Raw genomic sequence first — 19,057 nt, forward strand, 5'->3', positions numbered from 1 at the left:
AAAAACAGATTTTCACATATTTTCAAAAGCATAGAAACAGATCATCAGAAACCAAAAGACCTGGTTTGGGAGACCACATGATGAAACTAAGCAGACTTTTGCAAAAGCACAGAAGTTAAGAACTTCAGAGGAGGAATACAGAAAAGGAGCTACTGACCAGAAGTCAAGATGAACCTTACATAAACTTTGGGAAACTTCTTCCTACCCAATACCCACTGCGATAAGTATAAATTAGCTCTTAACTCATATTAATCTGAAGAAGTCTGTTTGCTGGTGCTTTTCTACCTTAAGTATCAGATTTGAGATGCTAAGATCAGATACCAAATCTAGAAAGACAGGTTGATACTTTCCACATCATATGAATGATTATGAGATTGACAGGTATCCTGTAGCTCATTTTAGACTCAGAAGAGAACAGCAGAGTAGAACAATTAGCTATGTGAATAGTGGAATGAGAAGGCTAAGAAAGGCAGTGAATGAGTAACTGGAAAGAGTTCAAAGGCAGATTTAAAAAACCCAGCCTTTAAATCTACTTGCTTGGTTATGAGAAAATTTAAAAGGTAATTTTCATTTGATCTCATTTTTTTCTTTCTGAGCACTATTTTGATGGACACAAAGGAAGGAATGATTTGGGGAGAGGGAGAAATCAGTGGCATCTTTAAAGCTCTAGTTTTACTGACATGAGCAGAAGGTGCAACTGAGGAGGAAAATTTGTTTCTAAACCTACCTCTATTGATCAGATCTAACAGTATTCCTTATGGCCTTGACCCTGGAAATACTTACACAAGTAACTTTACACACTTGGCATTCCACTGAGCTCAGCTGAACTACTAGTGTTTGCAGTATTGAGATCTATATTTGAATGAACAGTACTTGAAGAGAGGGGGAAATACTTCCCTCACTCAGTTTACTACAGTTCTACCTGTAATATTCCACTTGGTGCCAAGCTCTATAGAAACCATCAAGAGACTGCTCTCCTTGACGTATGTATGTTGTCTTGCTGATGTACACACCTACAGAAATGAAGCAAATAAGAAAATATGTACCTAAATATTTATTTAAGCATCTTTTAAGTGTATAAACATACAAAATTAAAAATTATGGCTGTATAGGTTTTCAGCTACATTTTTATTACTTAAAGAAGAGGAAGAAGTTTCTTCTAAATGTGATGATCTACATATTCAAAACCCAACTGAATTCAAATAAGGCCTAACATTTGTGGCACTATATGATTAGACAGAAATAAAAGATTACCCAACTTTTTTCTGGCAAAATCATACATAACAATGAAAGCAATCTGATTCCAAAAATACTCCTTACCATCAAATCGAACACGGGGCCTTTCCAGAAACATTTCTCTCCAGGAGGCATAAGGAACAAGTTTGTTACAGCTTCTGCCCCAAACCCTTAAACAAGCTTGATGCCAGATTTCAGGATCCCTAGTGAAGATATAAAAGCAAAACCCATAGCTTTACAGCATCTTGGTGAATTCCAATATCAAGGCACAAAAGACAAGTGGGGAATTTTAAGAATGTAGTGGTAGATGGGGTGTGGATAGAGTTAAAGGCGCTCTTCTTAGACTGCTTAATTACTAAATAATTAAACCACACAGAACTTGGAATCATTGAGGAGCTAGAAAGCCATTTTCTCATCAAAAAGTACAATATATGACGCAGTGACAATACAGCACAGAACTCTGTGTGTGTGTCAACCTGGCATTGCCTTGTGATGTCTACATGGTGATCACAGTCAGGCTGCTAATATTTTAAGACTCAACTCCATCTAACAATATGTCCTCTCTTTTGTGAGCAAAGGTTCTCCTTGCTCGTAAACATTATTTAAATATCACCAAAACATATTAGCTTATATTAGACTAATTGCTTCTATCTATCCAAAACTTTACACCACAAACATCACTGGTGTATTCCAGCACCTGATTAGTATTATCAGGAGTTTAATCTGGGACTACTCATGAATAAATAGAGCAGGATTTAGCCCAATATACAGATGTAACAGCCTAAAAGTAAAAACATTTTCTTAATACAGGCAGCTTTCCTCTATGGATTCACTACCAGTCTTTATATACCAATACTAATAAGACCAACCTCTTATATAGTGTTTTTTCACCAGCAGATCTCAAAGCACTTCACAAAGAAGGTCAGTATCATTATTCCCATTTTACAGATGGGGAAACTGAGGCATGGGAAGCAAAAAGACTTGGTCAAGGTCACCGACAGGCCAATGCCAGAGGCAGGAATAGAACCTAGGTATCCTGAGTCCTACTACAGCATTCATCTATGAGGCAGGGTTTTTACACACAAAATTGCCCAAAAAATACATTTAACTGTTTATATAGCTAATATACAGTCTCTGCTCATGTTGTTAAGGTAAACAAACTGTATTCTCAAGAAAATGACAATTTGATTAAGATAAAAAATTGCTGGTGACATTTAATTCCCACACGGACTTTTTCTACCCAAATAAATGTCTACAGCTATAATCTTAGTCTTTAAACTGGTTATAAGTACCAGATTAAGAAAAGCTCCTTGTTCACCACCCAAAAGAACAGAAGGTGAATCTCTCACTCTATGGATAACGTTTCAATTATACCTGGCACAAATGTAAAATCCTCTGCAGACCAGAGATAGCTGCTCTAATGACCTTAGGTCCAGATCACTGGAAACCACCCATCGAAAAATGTACATTAGCACTTCCATAGGCAGCACTGTGAACAGAAAATAATTAAGTGATCACATGGTAAGATGATGATAATCAAAGAAATTATTTCCCTGATCCTATTTTTGATAGCTACCAAAATCCTGTTCTTCACAGGAAATTAGAGAACAAGTTTGACTGGGAATAATCAACCAAATACCTAACATAAAAATACATAATGCACTATGAAGAACTTCACATAATATACAAATGTAAAGACACAACATGGTAACAAAATATTTTTTAGATGTGGTCTTGAAGACAAAACTACATATCTTTACAGGGCACAACAGGTATATCACTGATTTTATGAAACAATTGTTCTCCAGCGGCTTTAATATATAGACAGCTCATTGCGCACATCACACATATAAAGTAACATTTTATTTCTTACACAACGTTTTACATCTTGCGTGGAAGCCAGGATGTGAGTCACTGACTTCAAAAGTTAAGTAGGTTCAGGCAAGTCAGTACTTGGATGGGTCACCACTAGGAACAAGTATAACCTGCAGGAAGTAGTGCTGGTGAATCAATACTGTATCATTCCTCCCTCTGTCAGTAATAAGCCAATGGGACCCAGGTGTCAGATGGCATGGTACTGTTGAGGACCCTTTCCAATGACTTTAAACATAAATAAATCAAGATCCTGACCAAAGTTATTGACAAGTGAGATACTAGGAAAATTCTCATAACAGTAAAGGTAGAGTAAGAAAATTTGGGGTTTTTAGCCAGTATTCCATCTACTTGCAGTCCAGCTCCCTAAATTTTCTCTGCAGTTTTAGCTGGATATAATCATCTTTACTACTTAACCGTTACTGTTAAGAGTGTTGCTGTATGCTATTAAGCAGCAGCTGTTTCTACTGCCTGGGGCTGAGTGATTCCTAAATAACCTTTACACCTATTTCACAAAAGACAAGTGTTAGATTTATTCAGTCTGCTCTGATACACTTTTTAGTAAAAACAGCTAGAGAAGTGTAGTATTCACTAGTAACAGATGCTGTAGTTAAAGCTACAAAACTGTTTCTATTGAATTATAACTGTTTTTATATGTTGTTTTTTGGAAAAAAAGTTCTTTTGAATTGAAGTTTTTGGATATTTGCTCTCAGCTCTAAGTGACTTTTTTTTTTTCCTGGAAAATCTGGGCAAACAGCATTTAGCCATTTGAGTAGTGAGATAGATGGGGGGGCCGGGGGAAATACTTATGTTATGTAGTAGAAGTCTGATCTTCCCCTGCTGTCTTGCACCAAGAACTAATTATCACTCCTCCCCCGCAAAAAAAAAAAAAAAAAAGAAAAATCTGTATGCTACTGCCATCCTTGATTAGTCTAGCATTCTCTCATTCTCTGGGTCTCACTCACATTCTAATTTATTTCTGTATGCCGGACACTAGTTATGGAAAACACAACAGAAATACAGCTAGAGCACTCTTTGGTGGCATTTCAGTGTTGTAAAGGTAAGGAAGTAATGTCAGTTCAGGGCAGAGACAGTGTCTTATGTGTTTACAGCATCTTGCAAACACACACACGCACGCACACACACACAGTTTTAAGTTCTCTTTCACATCCAGGCTGCTTTTCTCCCTAGGCCAGTGGATCTGTGACTGCTGCAGAAATGATCAATAGTGATCCTTCACCCGATTAACAAATGGATTACAGATCAAGATTTTAGTGACTTTCAACTCTACTACAAGCTGAGCAGAGCAGCCGAATAGTAAAATGCAGAAATATCATGGAGACTGAGGGTTTGGCTACACTTGCAGCTGTACAGCGCTGGGAGTTAAAGCTGTCTTCATACAGCTGTGTAGGGAAAGCGCGGCAGTGTGGCTGCATTTGCAGCAGTGCTGGAAGTGGTGCATTATGGGCAGCTATCCCAGTGTTCAAGTGGCTGCAACGTGCTTTTCAAAAGAGGGGGGTGGGGTGGAGTGTGACAGGGAGCGTGGGGGAGACAGAGAGAGTGGATTTTTGGAGCTGACACTGTGTCAGCAGCTGCCTTGCAAGTTCTAAAGACTTGAAGATACACAGCTGTCATAAACAGATAGCTAAGGGTTAATGTCTCTTTCACCTGTAAAGGGTTAACAAACAGTGACCTGCAACACCTGACCAGAGGACCAATCAGGAGACAAGATACTTTCAACCAGTGGATTCTGGGAAACTTTCACGAGAGAGCGCATCAGGCAGGCTGGACTAACTGTTAAGGCTAAAAAGTGTCAAATAGGCCAAAACAGAGTGACTTACCTGGGACACCAGGTGGGTCGAGGAACCATAAAACCCCTACAGGCCAAGGTGGATGCTATCCAAAAGTGGTCTTAGCTATCTGTTTATGACAACAGCACCAACCTTCAATCATTTTAAAAGTTTCGACCCCTTCCCTCACCCCTCTCTCATTCACTAAATGCAAATAGCCTTCAGACCAGATAAGCAGCTGCTCCAAAACGGACCCCATCCTCCCTGCAGGCTGCTGCTCTCCTCAAGCAAACACTAGCTGTGGACATTCATCCCCCTGCCTGCATCATTCACAGCAAACAGTAGCTGTGTTTGTTTTTAGATAAGCAGCTCCAAGAGCCCCGAGTTCACAACAAAACCAAGAGAGGCATCACAACAAAACAAAGAGTGTTTATCTTTACTTAAAAAGCATTATGGGAAGGTTCCGGAGGTCAGTTACAGCGTAGTAAGATTAATCACTGTTTACACTGGCTCCCCAGCACTGCAAGAACAGCGCTATTCTCTTTATTCCTCTCGTGGAGGGAGATACAGCGCTGTATGTGCCTTGCCAGTGTGGACGGGGAGTAAGTTACAGCGCTGTAAAGCCACTACCACTGCTGTAACTCTCAAGTGTAGCCAAGCCCTGAGGAAGAAATACCAACAGGAGAGGAGGGCTTGGGGCTTTCCCCCACTCAGCCTGGGATCTCATGAATATACGGTATACAAAGTGCAAGCTTCCAAATTCTTTTGGCAAAAAATCAAATAGAAAAATGGTCTTTCTAAATGATCTGAGTTAAACACAGAAGACAATAGAAACAGTGCCAAAGTTCTGAAGTTCCATAAATTTACTCTATTTTGCTTCCGTCGAAAAGTAGTGAGGCTAAGATTTTCAAAAGGTGACCAGTGATTTTGGGGAGCCAGAATGAGATGCTTCATAGGGGTCTGATTTTCTGAAAGTGTTGAGCACCTACCCACTGATAATCAGACCCCTCCTTAGATGTCAAGCTGGGTGCCCCAAAATGGAGGCACCCAAAAATCACTGGCCATTTTAAAATAGGGTGGCCAGAGTTTTTTAATGTGCATGTGAATGGATTCATTTATAATAACAATTGTGAAAAATGTTTGCTTTCACTGAAAGGAATCTGATACTCTCCATCGGCAAATATAAAATATCCACTTCCCATAAAACAAATCACTTTCATTCACATAACTGTAGCAGACTCATGTGTACCAGAAAATGTGAAAGTGTTTCATTTTTCCAAACACAAATATACTGTTAAGGAAAGATATACGGCAGCGTTGAAAAAAATATGCCAGAGGCACAATAATAAAGGTTAAGAAATTGATTATTAGGACTCACTCCTGCAAAGACTTATACAAGTACTTACTTTTACACACTAGGGGTAGTCCCATGAAGTCAATAGGACTACTCCACAGTATGTAGGACTGAACACCTGCTTATGTCTTTTCAGGATTGCAGCTTAAGTGCTAAGACAATCCTTCCATATTATTTTCAAAAATAAATCAATGTCAGCCATTCCCTCTCCCAATCCCAATAAACTGTCAGAGGTAAGGAAGACAAGTAGCATGTGAACATTCTTCCCAGGGAACAAGCAAAGTAAATTTCAAAGTGAAGTTCTGATCCTGCAAGCCTGCATGAGTCTGCCTGCATGGAATAGCCTACAGGAACAAGGCCAGAATAGGTATGAAGAAATAGCTGTTAAAGCAGTTGATGAGATTTCTTCCCATACATCTAGTTATAATAATGAACAAATAGATACCTTGCGTCATTTACAAGAAAGTTCTTTAAATTTATATTTTAGAATAAAAAGAGACAAGACATTTTATTAAAGCTGAGCTCAAAAATATACCTCTAAGAATTCCTTCCTTACAAACTTATGACATAATTAATCTCACACCTGAGATATGAGTCTGACTGACATCAAGATCAGGCTGACAAAGTTTGACTGAGGATTCCTGTAGAGCGAGCTGCTGCTGAAAGTAGGACAAAAGATCAGCCATCTTGCCATCATCATCACCATCCTCAATGCTAAAGTAAAGAAAAATAAACCTGAGACTGGAACAAAACATGCCAACATCTAGTATTCACACTGACCTTTTCTTCTCATTTGATATGATTTCTGATTTGTACTTTGTAATTACTGTGTTTCTTAAGATCAAAGTATAGTCATTAAGATTTCTTATCACATAATGATAATCTAATTTGTGAAGAAAAAAAGAGGCCTAATCAGGTTTATTTAGGTTTTGTTAAAACAAGGATGTCTTTTTAAGAGAGTATAATATTAACAGAAACATTTCTGTAGTTATCTTTCTTTTAATCCCAAACCAAGCAGTTTCACTGTTTGGATTTTTACATTCACCTGCAGTATGTGCAACACAATCATTGAAGAACTGTGCTAGTCTATGAGCAGCAAAATATTAACAAAATTAATTTATTTTTGTCATCTAAAATGAACAGCACATAAGAAATAAAACAGTAGCATTACCAGTGAAAAGTACATTATATTTTATAGAGCTCATTATAGTAATTATAAGAATTTTTTTTTGGAGAGGGGAGAGTGTCACTTTTTAAAACTAATAGTATCCCTTTGTGGTTTTCCTCATCAACATATTGATCTTTTAGAAGAAGTGGTTTGGACAAATCCTGTTATTTGGCATTATTTGGGAAATTAGTTTTATGAAGTAATGAAAAAGATGGCAACAAAGACACTATGGCCCAGATCCAGAAAGGGACTTGCACACTATGACACTGAGCATTGTGGCACCTAACTGTTAGGTACCTAGAAAATCACAGGAACAACACTAATGCACAAAGCCTGAGCGAGGAAGTAAATACCTTAAGCTCGAAAGCCTGTCTTTTTACCAACAAAAGTTTGTTTAATAATAGATATTCTCTCACCCAGTTGGTCTCTCTAACAGATTAGAATGTCATTCTAACTCTCTCTGGCCCAATTAATATTATTCAATTATTCACTTAATGTGGAATAACTTCAATATAGGAAATTGGGGGGAGGGGGCATCAGAATACCCCATAACCCAGTGGTTAGGCAACTCACCTGAGAGGTGGCAGATCGCTGCTCAAATCCCTTCTCACCCTCAGGAGGAGAGAGTACTTGAACTGGGAATCTCCCACATCCTGGATGAGTACCTAATCACTGGCCGGAGGTCCTCCTACATGCCTCGCCCAACCCTTGTGTGTATTCAACAAGGAGTCCAACCCAGTAGGCACCTTCTGAGCATGCTCACCAGATCAGGTCCCTGCATGCCACTCAGGAGGCTGAACAACTATCTTCCTCAGTTTTCTAGCCCACAAAAGTTTATGACCAAATAAATCTGTTAGTCTCTAAGGTGCCACAAGGACTCCTCATTGTTTTTGCTTCCTCGGTTTGTAAATCAGAGTGCATGCTCAGAGACAAAAACTTAGGCACTGAGTGACTTAAGGTGCCTACAGGGTACAGAGGGAGTTCTGCGGATCACAGTGGTGCCTAAAAACAAGACTTAGGTTCTTAAGTGCCTTCATGGATTGCTCCCTATGCTAAAGGGTTAATGAACATTGTTTAATATGCTATAAAATTACATTATTGCAACATAAAGATTAAACCTGCGTTCTCTACAACAGGTGCAACCATTCTACACAGGTGTGTACAAGTAGCCACTCAAACCACATGACTTTACTTAACCTTACTCATGAGGTGCTGCATATATATTTTACTGTCCCTAATACTAACAGGCTGTCTCTGAGAACACACAGTTTGTGTAGAACTTCCAAAAGCTTACTTATATTTATCTTGTGCAAGTTTAGTTTAATTGGGATGGGTTTAATAAGGGAAGTGATGGAACAAAGAAAGCTCCAACTCCAGTTGAAAGAGCTAGAAAAGGATCTTTAAAATACTGTAGAGAGAAGACAGAATTCTGTTTTAGCCTTGTAGGCCTAAAACTCTAGTAAGATGTTATGGAGAAAGAGAGTGATAATTGATAAAACAGTGTTAATTGCTTACCTTGTATTACGGGAAGAGATGACAACTATTACAGAACTTTGTTATAGTAGCTTGTTATACATTTTTGCTAGTGTGACAGAGAACTTCTACAACTGTTTAGAGCTTAGAGAGCAGAAGTAATAATAGTGCTAACAAACACTGCAGACTGTATGCCTTTCTAGAAGATGCTACTTTAGAAAATAAATAAGGGGGCAGGATAAGAAAGCTGGCTCCAGCCCTAGTATCACTTTGGAGTTGGGGAGGGGCAATAAGAAAAACATTTTTTGAAAGACCACATGGAAGTTCATGTCCTCATCAATAGATTGAACTGACTAATGGAAAGTTGCTCAAAGATGAGGGGAGGGAGGGAATACTAGGAATATAAAAGAACTTTATAAAATTCTACTCTATAGTCTAGTATTTTTCTTACCTCACTGTGTGATGTTAATGGGGGGTTCACTTAAATACCCAGATAGTCTTTGCAGCAAGGCAGTGGGATCCCCCACAGCCCCATGGAGGTATGAGCCTCCCCTAGCACCAATGTGAGCGGAGCCAGCGGTCCTGTGCCTGCCCCCCAGAGGGCAGGGCACAGGACAGGAAGTAGAAAAGCCCGACTGCAGAGCTCACTTGAGAGCCAGCTGCTGGAGAGGCCAGATGCCTGTGGCCTAGCTCCAGGTTGGGACACGCTGGCAGGCTGTGGCCAACATGAGGACTGGCCAGCCCAACCTACTCCTGGCCAGCTATCCTGAGGAGCCGATGGTGCTGGAAACCTCCAAGGACGCCACTCTAACCCAGGTACTCTCTAAGGGGGAGTCTGGAAGTAGCTTGGGGGCAGCTGACCCTGGTGTGGCCACAGCTCAGCCAGAATCCATGTCAATGTGTTGCAGTCAGGATCCCCACTGACACAGCAGCAAGCCGCCTGCTGCTGCTAGGGCCCTGGGCTGGGACGCAGTGGAGTGGGTGGGCCTGTGTCCCCCTTGCTACCCCACTCACGGGTGGCAGTCTCCCCCTCACACCAGACACTCAGAAGCCTGAGCTCCTATTTGTTTGCTGCCCCACCCTGACCCAGGGCCTGGGCTCCTATTGGACTCTTAGCTCCGCCCCTGCCTAAGGGCCTGAGCTCCAGACTGTTTGTTTACTGCCCCTCCCTGACCTAGGGCCAGGGCCCATAGCGAATTATTGCGAGGTGGTGGGATCCCCCACAGCCTCGAGGAGAGACGAGCCTTGGCTGAGCCCTTCTACAGTCCTATACTTGGCTATTATCCTAAGAGTCTAACTGCTACGTATGTACAAGCCTACGAGTGCAGACTCTTTTGATACTACAGTGTAACTTTCAAGAATCAATATGTCGGCTCTTACTAGCCTAAAAATGATCCTGCCTGCATAGCTTATAGATCTGAATCTCCAAGTAAAAAGTAATATGGTGGTTTCTGTATTTTTAAATCCCCTAGTAACTATTTTCTGCTAAATTATTTTAATCTCTCAATTTAAGTTTGAGTTGGCACCAAACAAATTAAGAACTGCATCTCATTGTACTGTTTGGTATAAAATGTGTTCCCAGGCCCATTAAAGGATCGATATAACTTTCCATAATGCATGCTACTAATTAAATTGAAGTTAAACAAAAAGATGCTTCTCAAACATTAGGTGACTATATTACAAACAGATAGGTGGCACCTTAATGAATGTCTCTGGATTAGAAACAAAATGTGTAAATTTGTGCACTCCTGTGCCGCTCAGTGGTAAACCTGTCATACTTACTAGCTCTTTCCGACACCATCACCTTCCGGAGACCACGTATAGGTGATCTTAAACTCTATATCAGGTACAAGTTGCATGGCTAGACGATAAAACTTGATGGCTGAAAACAGAGGTAATATTACAACTTGGAACACATGTAATGCCTACTCTAGTGATCAAAATTGAGCTTCTCCCGAGACATAACTTTAGCTGTAACTGTACTATAACTAAGGCCAGGAAGGCTCTATAGCATTACACTTTTTAAAAAATCATTTTTTTTTTCAAGTGGCAAAGCTGCTCGTCAGGGTGCCCGACTGGACGCTAATCCCATCCTTCCCAGTTGTTTCTTTAATATCCAATTTAACCTAAACTAATTAAAATAAAAATGGTAATCTTAGCAGGGAAGAGAGACCTATTTGACACACTTATCAGGGCTTGAAAATCCACTTATCCCTTTTGTGGAGGACACATACCATCAGCGTCTACATAATTAATTTTCATTCAATATCTTCTATGGGAGTGCCAGTTAAGACTTGATATGTAAGGGTGTTTTATACACTTAAATTTTATAAAGGCCTGATTTTTATTTTTTTTCCTAAAGCTGTTGGGCACCCAACAACTCTTACTTGCTTCCAACATCCATAAAGTTTCTATGTCTTTATGGTTGCAAAGAGCTTTGCCAAATATGAACTGAGCGTGAAAGGATGACAACAAGGCACTGGAAGTCTGCAGACAGATGACTCCAGTATCAGATGCTTTCACATCAGTCTTTCAGATGCTCATAACTTTACCAAGGTAAAGCAGAGTAAAAACCCTGCTATCCAGAACCTTGTAGGCATCAGTGACATGGACAAGAATCCGGTCAATTTCACTTTGCTGCTCAATGGCGCAGCAGCAGTAGTGATGGCAGGCACTGGAGCTAGTCACTGGGAAGGATATCTCATTCTCGCTGCCTCTGCACTTTTGAATGCTGAAAGAAATATAGAGGAGCAGAAACCATCCCAAAATCTTTGCAAGGCTCTGCAATGAGATGGGGAACAGAGAATTCTCCATCTGTTTCTAGCATCCAGAGAGGATGCTTCTAATTTCAGATATTTACTAACCAAAGGCTGATATCCAGATTGAGTTTTCCTGAATAAGAGTTGTGAAAAGCACCCTAGCAGAGATACTAGAATCTGCATCTCTTCTATTAGCAGGGCATGGAGGGGTAGGGGGAGAGAAAGCAGGGTTTTTTTTCTTTTTTTTTCCCAAGTGGGTATTGTCTTTAGGGAGTAAGGACCAACTATATAAAGGGACTTAGGTGTTGCAAGCCAGCATGGTAGCGGGGAGACCCCCAAATTAGCCAACAGGAGATACCAATGAGAGAGGCGTGTCCTAAACCCAACCCTGCCCCTCTCACAGAGATAGGTACCTAAGTCCAGGCAGCAGGGAGGTGCCTATCTCTGCTTGTGATCCACACCTGGGAACCCTTCTCTTGGAGTCAGATGGCTTATTTCTTGTGAGAACAAGTTAGGCGTCTCCTTTACTCCACACAAAATGGGTGAAGGAGGTGCTGCTGCACAGCTTATAACTTTTAGCCTAGTGGTGACAGCACTTATATGGAACGTGGGAGACCAATTCAATTTCCCGCTCCACTTGAGGGGGGGGGCAGAGGATTTGAAAAGGGGTCTCCCACCTCTGAGTGCTCTAACCACTGAGATATAGGATACTCTGATGTTGAGCTCCCTCAATCACTCCTGTTGAAGTTGTTCCTCTTTAGGTAAATAATAGTCACTGGAGCAGGGGGACTGGAACATGGGTTTCCCACCTCCCTGGTGGGTGCCCTACCACCAGGCTATAAAGTTATTCTCTCTCTTTCATGCCCCACTCCCTTGATTCTGAATGGGACTCAATCCCATAGGTGGCCTCTGAGCATACCTAGCAGATCAGGCCTCATGGCTAAAACAGGTGCTCCTCTGCCTATCTTCACCCACTTTGTGGGTCACACTGGGGTGCAGGTGTGAGGTAAGTGGGCAGACACCTAATCTGAGGCAGCAGTGTGCATGCCCAGAGGCAGAAACTTAGGTGCCTAGGGAACTTTTAAAGTGAACATTTAGGTGCCTGTGAAGGGGTTCAGTGGATCACAGTGGCTCTTAAACCTGGGGTTTAAGTGCCTCAGTACCTATATGAAGCTGGGCCCAAGGCCTCTGTATTTTGTATTTCTCTTTACCTAGAGGTTTAGTCCTCTAGCTACTGGGTGTCTGAGAATTTCCATGCCCTGGATAGAAATGTACAGAGAGAGAGCAGGGAGACTGGGTCTGGGTGGAATGAAGGGAGAAAAGGGAATGGAGAGGGAGAAGGAAAAGTGTTAAGATGCTGAAGACAAAGCTTTCTTCCTGTGTTAGTGTCTGCTTACAGTGCGAGAGCTGGAATGCACCCAGCCAAAAGTGACTGACTAGTTAAGTTTAGCATGTGTATATTTCACTTGTTTCTATTTTAACACTTCTTGAGTGAAGGACTAGGATTTATATAGTTCCACTCCTCTCTGGGGCTTGAAAAGGTAAAAGACAGAGAAGGAAAAGGCCTGGTATGTAGGAGAATGGGAGGAAAAGATTGCTACTAAAACAACTCAGGAGGATACCCCAAAGATCAGATAACTTCTCTGACGTGCACGGAGAGATTGCAAGAACCTGCTTTAGAGCAGACCTGCAGAGCTAGTCTTGATTCTCCTGTGCACTATGCACTTTGGGCTATATACATAAAGGGACTGTGTGGCAATGCTGAGCATTGCAAATCTAACTTTTAAGTGACCTGCTGCCCAGTGAGATCCTTACCCTGGAGTCAGGTGTAACACTAACAGACTTTGGTCATCCATGGGCAAGCTTGAACCTGGGACCTCAAGCGCTAAATGCATGAGCTAAAAGTTTTAGTAGACTCATTAATCTCTCTCTAAATGGTCTTGGTGCCACTATTCAGGAGGTGTGTGGGTTAAACAGGCACCCAGGCTTCTTATAAAATACATGGCAAGAGGAAGGTACATAAGAAAGGGTTTCACAAAAGGCAGCAAGCTGAGCTGGTAACCCGTAAGCTAGCCAGTAGTTAGATGCCTATCTCTGCTGGGGATTCACAGCTGTGATCCCTCTCCTGGATGTAGATGCCTAAGCCAGGTAAGCCCTCTTTCACAAACAATGAGAGCGAGGGAGACCCATTACTCCGTTATAGCTAGGCTTGACAGGATTCAATTTAGATACATGTTAATAAATGTTACTGTCAGCTGACATACTGAAATAGATGGAAAAAATATCCATTGGTAACAGCTGGCATGAGTGCAGCCTTCCTTGCACCTGTAGGAATCCAGTATTACCACCCCCCTCTTTCCCTCATTAGCTGGGAGTGCGGGGACCATCCCCATTCAGGAGTTAACAGCAGAGTGGCCTCTCCAATGGCAGGGGGCTTGTCCTCTTCCTCCCCACAGTCCTGGTCAGGGACCTCTGCTCTGCGCCCCCATATCTACAGCCTTCTCTGAAACTTGTGCCTCCAGACATCAGGTGTCACTGGTTCTAAGGGAGAGCCCTCTGCAGCCATGCTTTCATGGCCTCACTCCCTCATTCACCAGCTGAATGTGCATGGAGGCAGCCCCCATACTGGAGCTGTTCAGCAGCAAGGTTGCCTGCCTAAAGGCAGGAGGTTCATCCTCATCCATCAAGATCCTGAGAGGACCAGGACACCTTCCTGGTGAGGCTGGATATGTGGCCAGGCCAGGATCATTCAGGGTGGGAGGAGTAGATGCTACAGCAGTTGCCAAACAGTGCTGGAGTTGCACATCTGACTGATTAACATAGTGTACTGGAGTCAAAGTTCAGGAAGAGCATGAAAACAATGACACTTATGATTGGGGGGGTGGTACAATGGGGCTCAACTGCACCACTTCACTAACAGACGGTAAATGTTTGTCATTTTATATCCATAATGAATCAAAAGAAAAACCCTAGAGGAATACTGCAATGTACACCCTGACCTCAAATTCAAAATGAAAGTCTGGAAAAGAAGAGGACCTTTTGCACTGCAAAGTTTGTAAAACAGAAATCTCTGGAAAGGCAGATCATACTGCTGACTGAACACATCTCATATGAAATTGAATTAAAGTCAAGCAAAGGTAGGCCATGCTTCAACAGAAGCCTGTTTGGAAGAATGAGACAAAAGAAGGAAGAAATTTCAGATTTTCCACACAATCTGGTACAGGTGTAGTATTTTAACATGATTCCAATGAATGATGTCTGTGGTTTGAACTTTGTAATAGTTCTGCTTCACAAGCCTGCACTGGCCCAGAACTTCTTCAGTGGGGAAAAAAAGTACCTGCCTGAACTTTTCTCATAAAGGATCTTTTGAAGAGTTAGAAATTCTCTTTAAAACTCCAGAGTTTTCTGGACAGCCAGCAATGAACATTATTGTTCTACACTGACAAGAATAAATCATTAATACTATTCTATTGAAAGCCTCTGTTCTTCAGTGGGGATCATTTGAATTTGATGTGTTGCAGGAGTACAGCCAAATGTGGGAAAAAAGTGTTAATCAACAGTGACTCTGTGATGTACATGCAACGCTTAGTAAAAGACATGAAAGAAATGTATTTGCATATGCTTCACGTTCCATGTATTACTACTCATTGTCATAGTTTCAGGTAACTACACCTGTTTTTCCCCCTTGTGGTCCAGCAAAGGCTTCCGGCTCTCCTGGCCATCACTTCTAGTGGGTCACTCCCTTCTGACTGGCGTATGTCCAGGCTGAACAATTCTCTGCTTTCACTGTATTATCTCCAGCAAAGACAGTTTGCCTAAACAGACTTGTCTGCTCTCTCTTCAGAGATAGTTAAAAAGAATAATTGAGACAGTTGGTCTTTTTAATTCTTCCCTAAGGACTGGGGTCCTCCACAGATAATGAGTGTTTTGCTGGATCATGAAGACCATAAATCAGCTTAAAATTAGGGTATTTATCCAAAAATCCCTTGTCTGTTGGTCCCTGCAGAATCCAGTTTGAACTAGTAAATGTGTACCTCTTCTAAGCGGTGGCTTCAAAGGGCTGATAATGGAGGAAGTACATTAGCATCCCCCTCCCTACTAAAGGAATATATTATGCCAAAAAACCCATACACAATTGCATTTTTAATATGGTTAATGTCTTTGGGGTAGATTATAATTCAATAAAGTTTAATTTAATTCAGTAAAGTTTCTTAATCCCATAAACTTTGTTCAGGATATTGCATCATACGCATCTTTTGCATGTACCCATTAATCATGCAATCAAAACTAATACATTCTGCATACTCAACATTTGTGGAATGTTTTCCAGTGATATTGAAAAATGACAACATGCAAAAGCAAGTGTTTCTTAAAGTCTGTGCAAGCAACAACATGAGCCCAATGGGTTTGCAGATGCCCCTCATGTTGTGCCATTATGTTGGTTTTCCTGACTCAAGGCTGCAAAATTCATTCATATGCACTGGGACAGCATGACAGACTTTCTCATTAAAGATGATGATACAGTTACCTCAAAGACAATGAAACTATGCCGGATGGTCGAAGATGCTGGAAATCAGCGAAAACTGTGCTGCGATTTATCTTTTTTTCTTTATATTTTGGGGGAAATGGACAGGGCTCATTGGCAAATGGAGACAAATGCACTTTGATACACTGCTCAACAAGTTACTTCTGATGTAGACAATGCCTTAAAAGAAGTGGACCTCAAGTCAATGGGCTCCAAATGGCAACTCCTTTCATCTGCAAGGCTGGCTTTTGCATCAGAATTTCAAAGCACACTGAAGGCAACCATATCCACAATGTAGCCAATGGATTCTCTGGAACAGGATCTCTTTTGCCAACCATTTGTCCAGGCACAGATGCCATGCAATTTAGCGACTATAAAAAAATATTCTGTGCATTTTTTCCTTGCCTAGCAGAAGAGTTCAAACATGAATTTGGCTTGTACATGACATGTGAAGTGCCCTTTGACTGTATAACAGCACTTGAATACTGGAAAACTGAAACCAATCATTGGATTATGTGCACCTGCAATGCCAGTAACTTCAATGTTTGTGAAAAGATCATTCGGTCTGTTCAGAAAAGTTCAAGACAAATGTTGCATGTGCCTCTGAAGACTGCCTTAAGCAGCTCCAATGTTTTGTACTACAATAAGGACAAAAGTTTAAATTTGGAGAGCTTTCCAAATCCAGAACTATCTGCTGGCTGTAGCAAAAATAATTTTGCAGTCAATACCTGTAGAGTGTGTGTGTTCGTTCAAGCCTCCTAACTGTGGGAACTGAAGTCCCCCGGCAAAAATCTGTGACTGAGGCCTGTCTACATCTAAAACTTAAGTGAATCTAACCACATCACTCAGGGCTGTGAAAACATTCACACCCTATGCAATGTAATTAGGTTGACCTAACCCCCACTGTAGATGCAGCTGTGACCCAAGAACCTCTGGATCCCAGCTGCCAGAGGGCACAGGGATACAAGGATTCATGGGTTCACCAAAAGAATGTTTTATAAGATCTCTAATGAAAGCTTACATCACACTGCTCATCCAGTATCACTGCAAACAATATGCACAGATGCTGTGTAAGGAGTGTGTGTGTGTGTAATATATATCTATAAATACACATTTTTAAGGTCTATATCTAGGGATTGTACACCAGATATGTAAAAAGCAGGTTTTCTTTCAGGCAAGTAATGTTTATCTGTTTAAATGTAAATTAAATATTCTGTAGTTCACAATGGACATCCATTTACAATCTGAGCCAAATGCTAATGAAGAATTATGAAATCTTCAAAGAGGAAATTTTACAGGAAGAAGTGAAACAGCAAGGGAGAGCTCTGTTTACAACAAAGGACAATGAACTTGGGGGTGGTATAAGGGGTATGGAGGTACATCCTCATTCCTTCAATCTGTGAAGACAAGCTGCTAGCAAGCTTGATCTTATGAGAAGGGATCTCAACCAAACTGGCTGGAAAATATGGGGGGAAAGGGACTTGAGGTAACTATCTTCCAGGAGATAAGAAAATACCTTGTTAAGTTTGAGCTCTAGAAAGCATGTTATGATTTTGTCTGATATGTAACCATTTGTTTTCACTACTCTCTTTTTATCACTTGAATTGCTTTTCTCTGAAACTTATTCTTGTGTTCACTACGTAAGTCCTGTATGTTAAGCAAAGCAGTGATCCTGAGTTGAATCTTACAAGCTGGTATGCATTATTCCTAAAGGGAACAATGGATCCAAGAGTGCTGTGAGTGTTCAGTGAAAGAGGGGCAGAGCACTCCAGAAGAATGCTCAGAGGACTCAGGGGTTGGTGTGTGCCTATTACTAACCTGTAGAGAGAGAGCAAGGCAGTGCTTGTTGCCAGAGGCTGGTGATTTCAGGGAGGTGATTCACAGCAGGTACAGACATGACTTCCTCATGCTAAGTGCAAGGGGTAGCACAATGTGTGTCAACCCTGACTACCCTATAGAAACATTGCAGCAGCTAGGTCTATGGAAGGATTCTTCCATGGATCTAGCTGTTGCCTCTGGGAGAAGTGAATTTACTACAGCAACAAAAAAAATCCCTTCTGTAGTAACTCTTTACTATAGAGTTTTGCAGCAGCAGCACTGCAGCTGTGCCACTCTAGTGCTTGTAGCATAGACATATCTTAGACTTTTGAATTAGGCTACATTGTTGAAGGTTGTCTTCTCTTCAGTGGGTATTGGCATCTGGCCAGAGAAAGCTAAGAAGTTATATTGGACTGAGTCTCCTGTCACTTACACTGATTAGCCTATTTCTAATGGAGGCAACAGAAAGGTTTGGAAAAATGGGAGTTTGGTTGGGAAAAGCCAGGGGTCTTTACAACAGAGTCCAGTTCAGAGGTCAGCCTGTTCAGGACTTTAACTAGATTGTACAGCATGCCTTTTGCCTTTAAAGTGCCATTAGACAGTAATTGCTGATATTAATACTTGAACTAGTGAAGGGTTATGTTTGTTCAACTTCTTAAAATGCTATAGTACTTCAGAGAAACACTACTTCTAAAATTAAAGTAGCAGGTTCCTTAGTCTCCATCCTTGCTTTTCACCCTGATTCAGGCTGGCCCCTCAAGGCCACAGTTCCCGAACTACATTAGTGGTATGGTAATATCTCATCTTACTGGAATGAACGTAAACCTGGATGTTACAAGAACTCTATGACACTCCTATGCAGAACTGAGGTTTGTTACTTCTGCATGAATTAGCTTTACCTTGAATTAGCTTTACCCTATTTAGTTGGCATATAATCCACTAAACTACAGCTGAGATGAAGTTTGTCATTTTTGACACGGTTCCATTAAGCAGTCAGCCAAGGAGCTGGACTCAGAAGAAAAACAGCTTGCCCTACTATAATAGTTGGACTTTTTGATAGCT

At 41.2% G+C, this 19,057-nt stretch overlaps 1 protein-coding gene across 2 annotated transcripts in view; it reads right to left on the minus strand.

Annotated features, from left to right (window-relative positions):
• Nucleotides 1-19,057, minus strand: part of FBXO9 (F-box protein 9) — a 48,747-nt gene that overhangs the window by 6,206 nt on the left and 23,484 nt on the right. For both annotated transcript variants that reach the window (XM_050950804.1, XM_050950803.1), the window contains 5 exons: nucleotides 10,676-10,775; nucleotides 6,836-6,966; nucleotides 2,611-2,725; nucleotides 1,321-1,439; nucleotides 923-1,013 (listed from right to left, as the gene is read on the minus strand). In XM_050950804.1, coding sequence (XP_050806761.1) covers nucleotides 923-1,013; nucleotides 1,321-1,439; nucleotides 2,611-2,725; nucleotides 6,836-6,966; nucleotides 10,676-10,775 — 556 coding nt within the window. The remainder of the gene's footprint in view (nucleotides 1-922; nucleotides 1,014-1,320; nucleotides 1,440-2,610; nucleotides 2,726-6,835; nucleotides 6,967-10,675; nucleotides 10,776-19,057) is intronic.

This window comes from Gopherus flavomarginatus, chromosome 4, assembly GCF_025201925.1.
Source record: "Gopherus flavomarginatus isolate rGopFla2 chromosome 4, rGopFla2.mat.asm, whole genome shotgun sequence".
NCBI classification, from domain to species: Eukaryota; Metazoa; Chordata; order Testudines; family Testudinidae; genus Gopherus; species Gopherus flavomarginatus.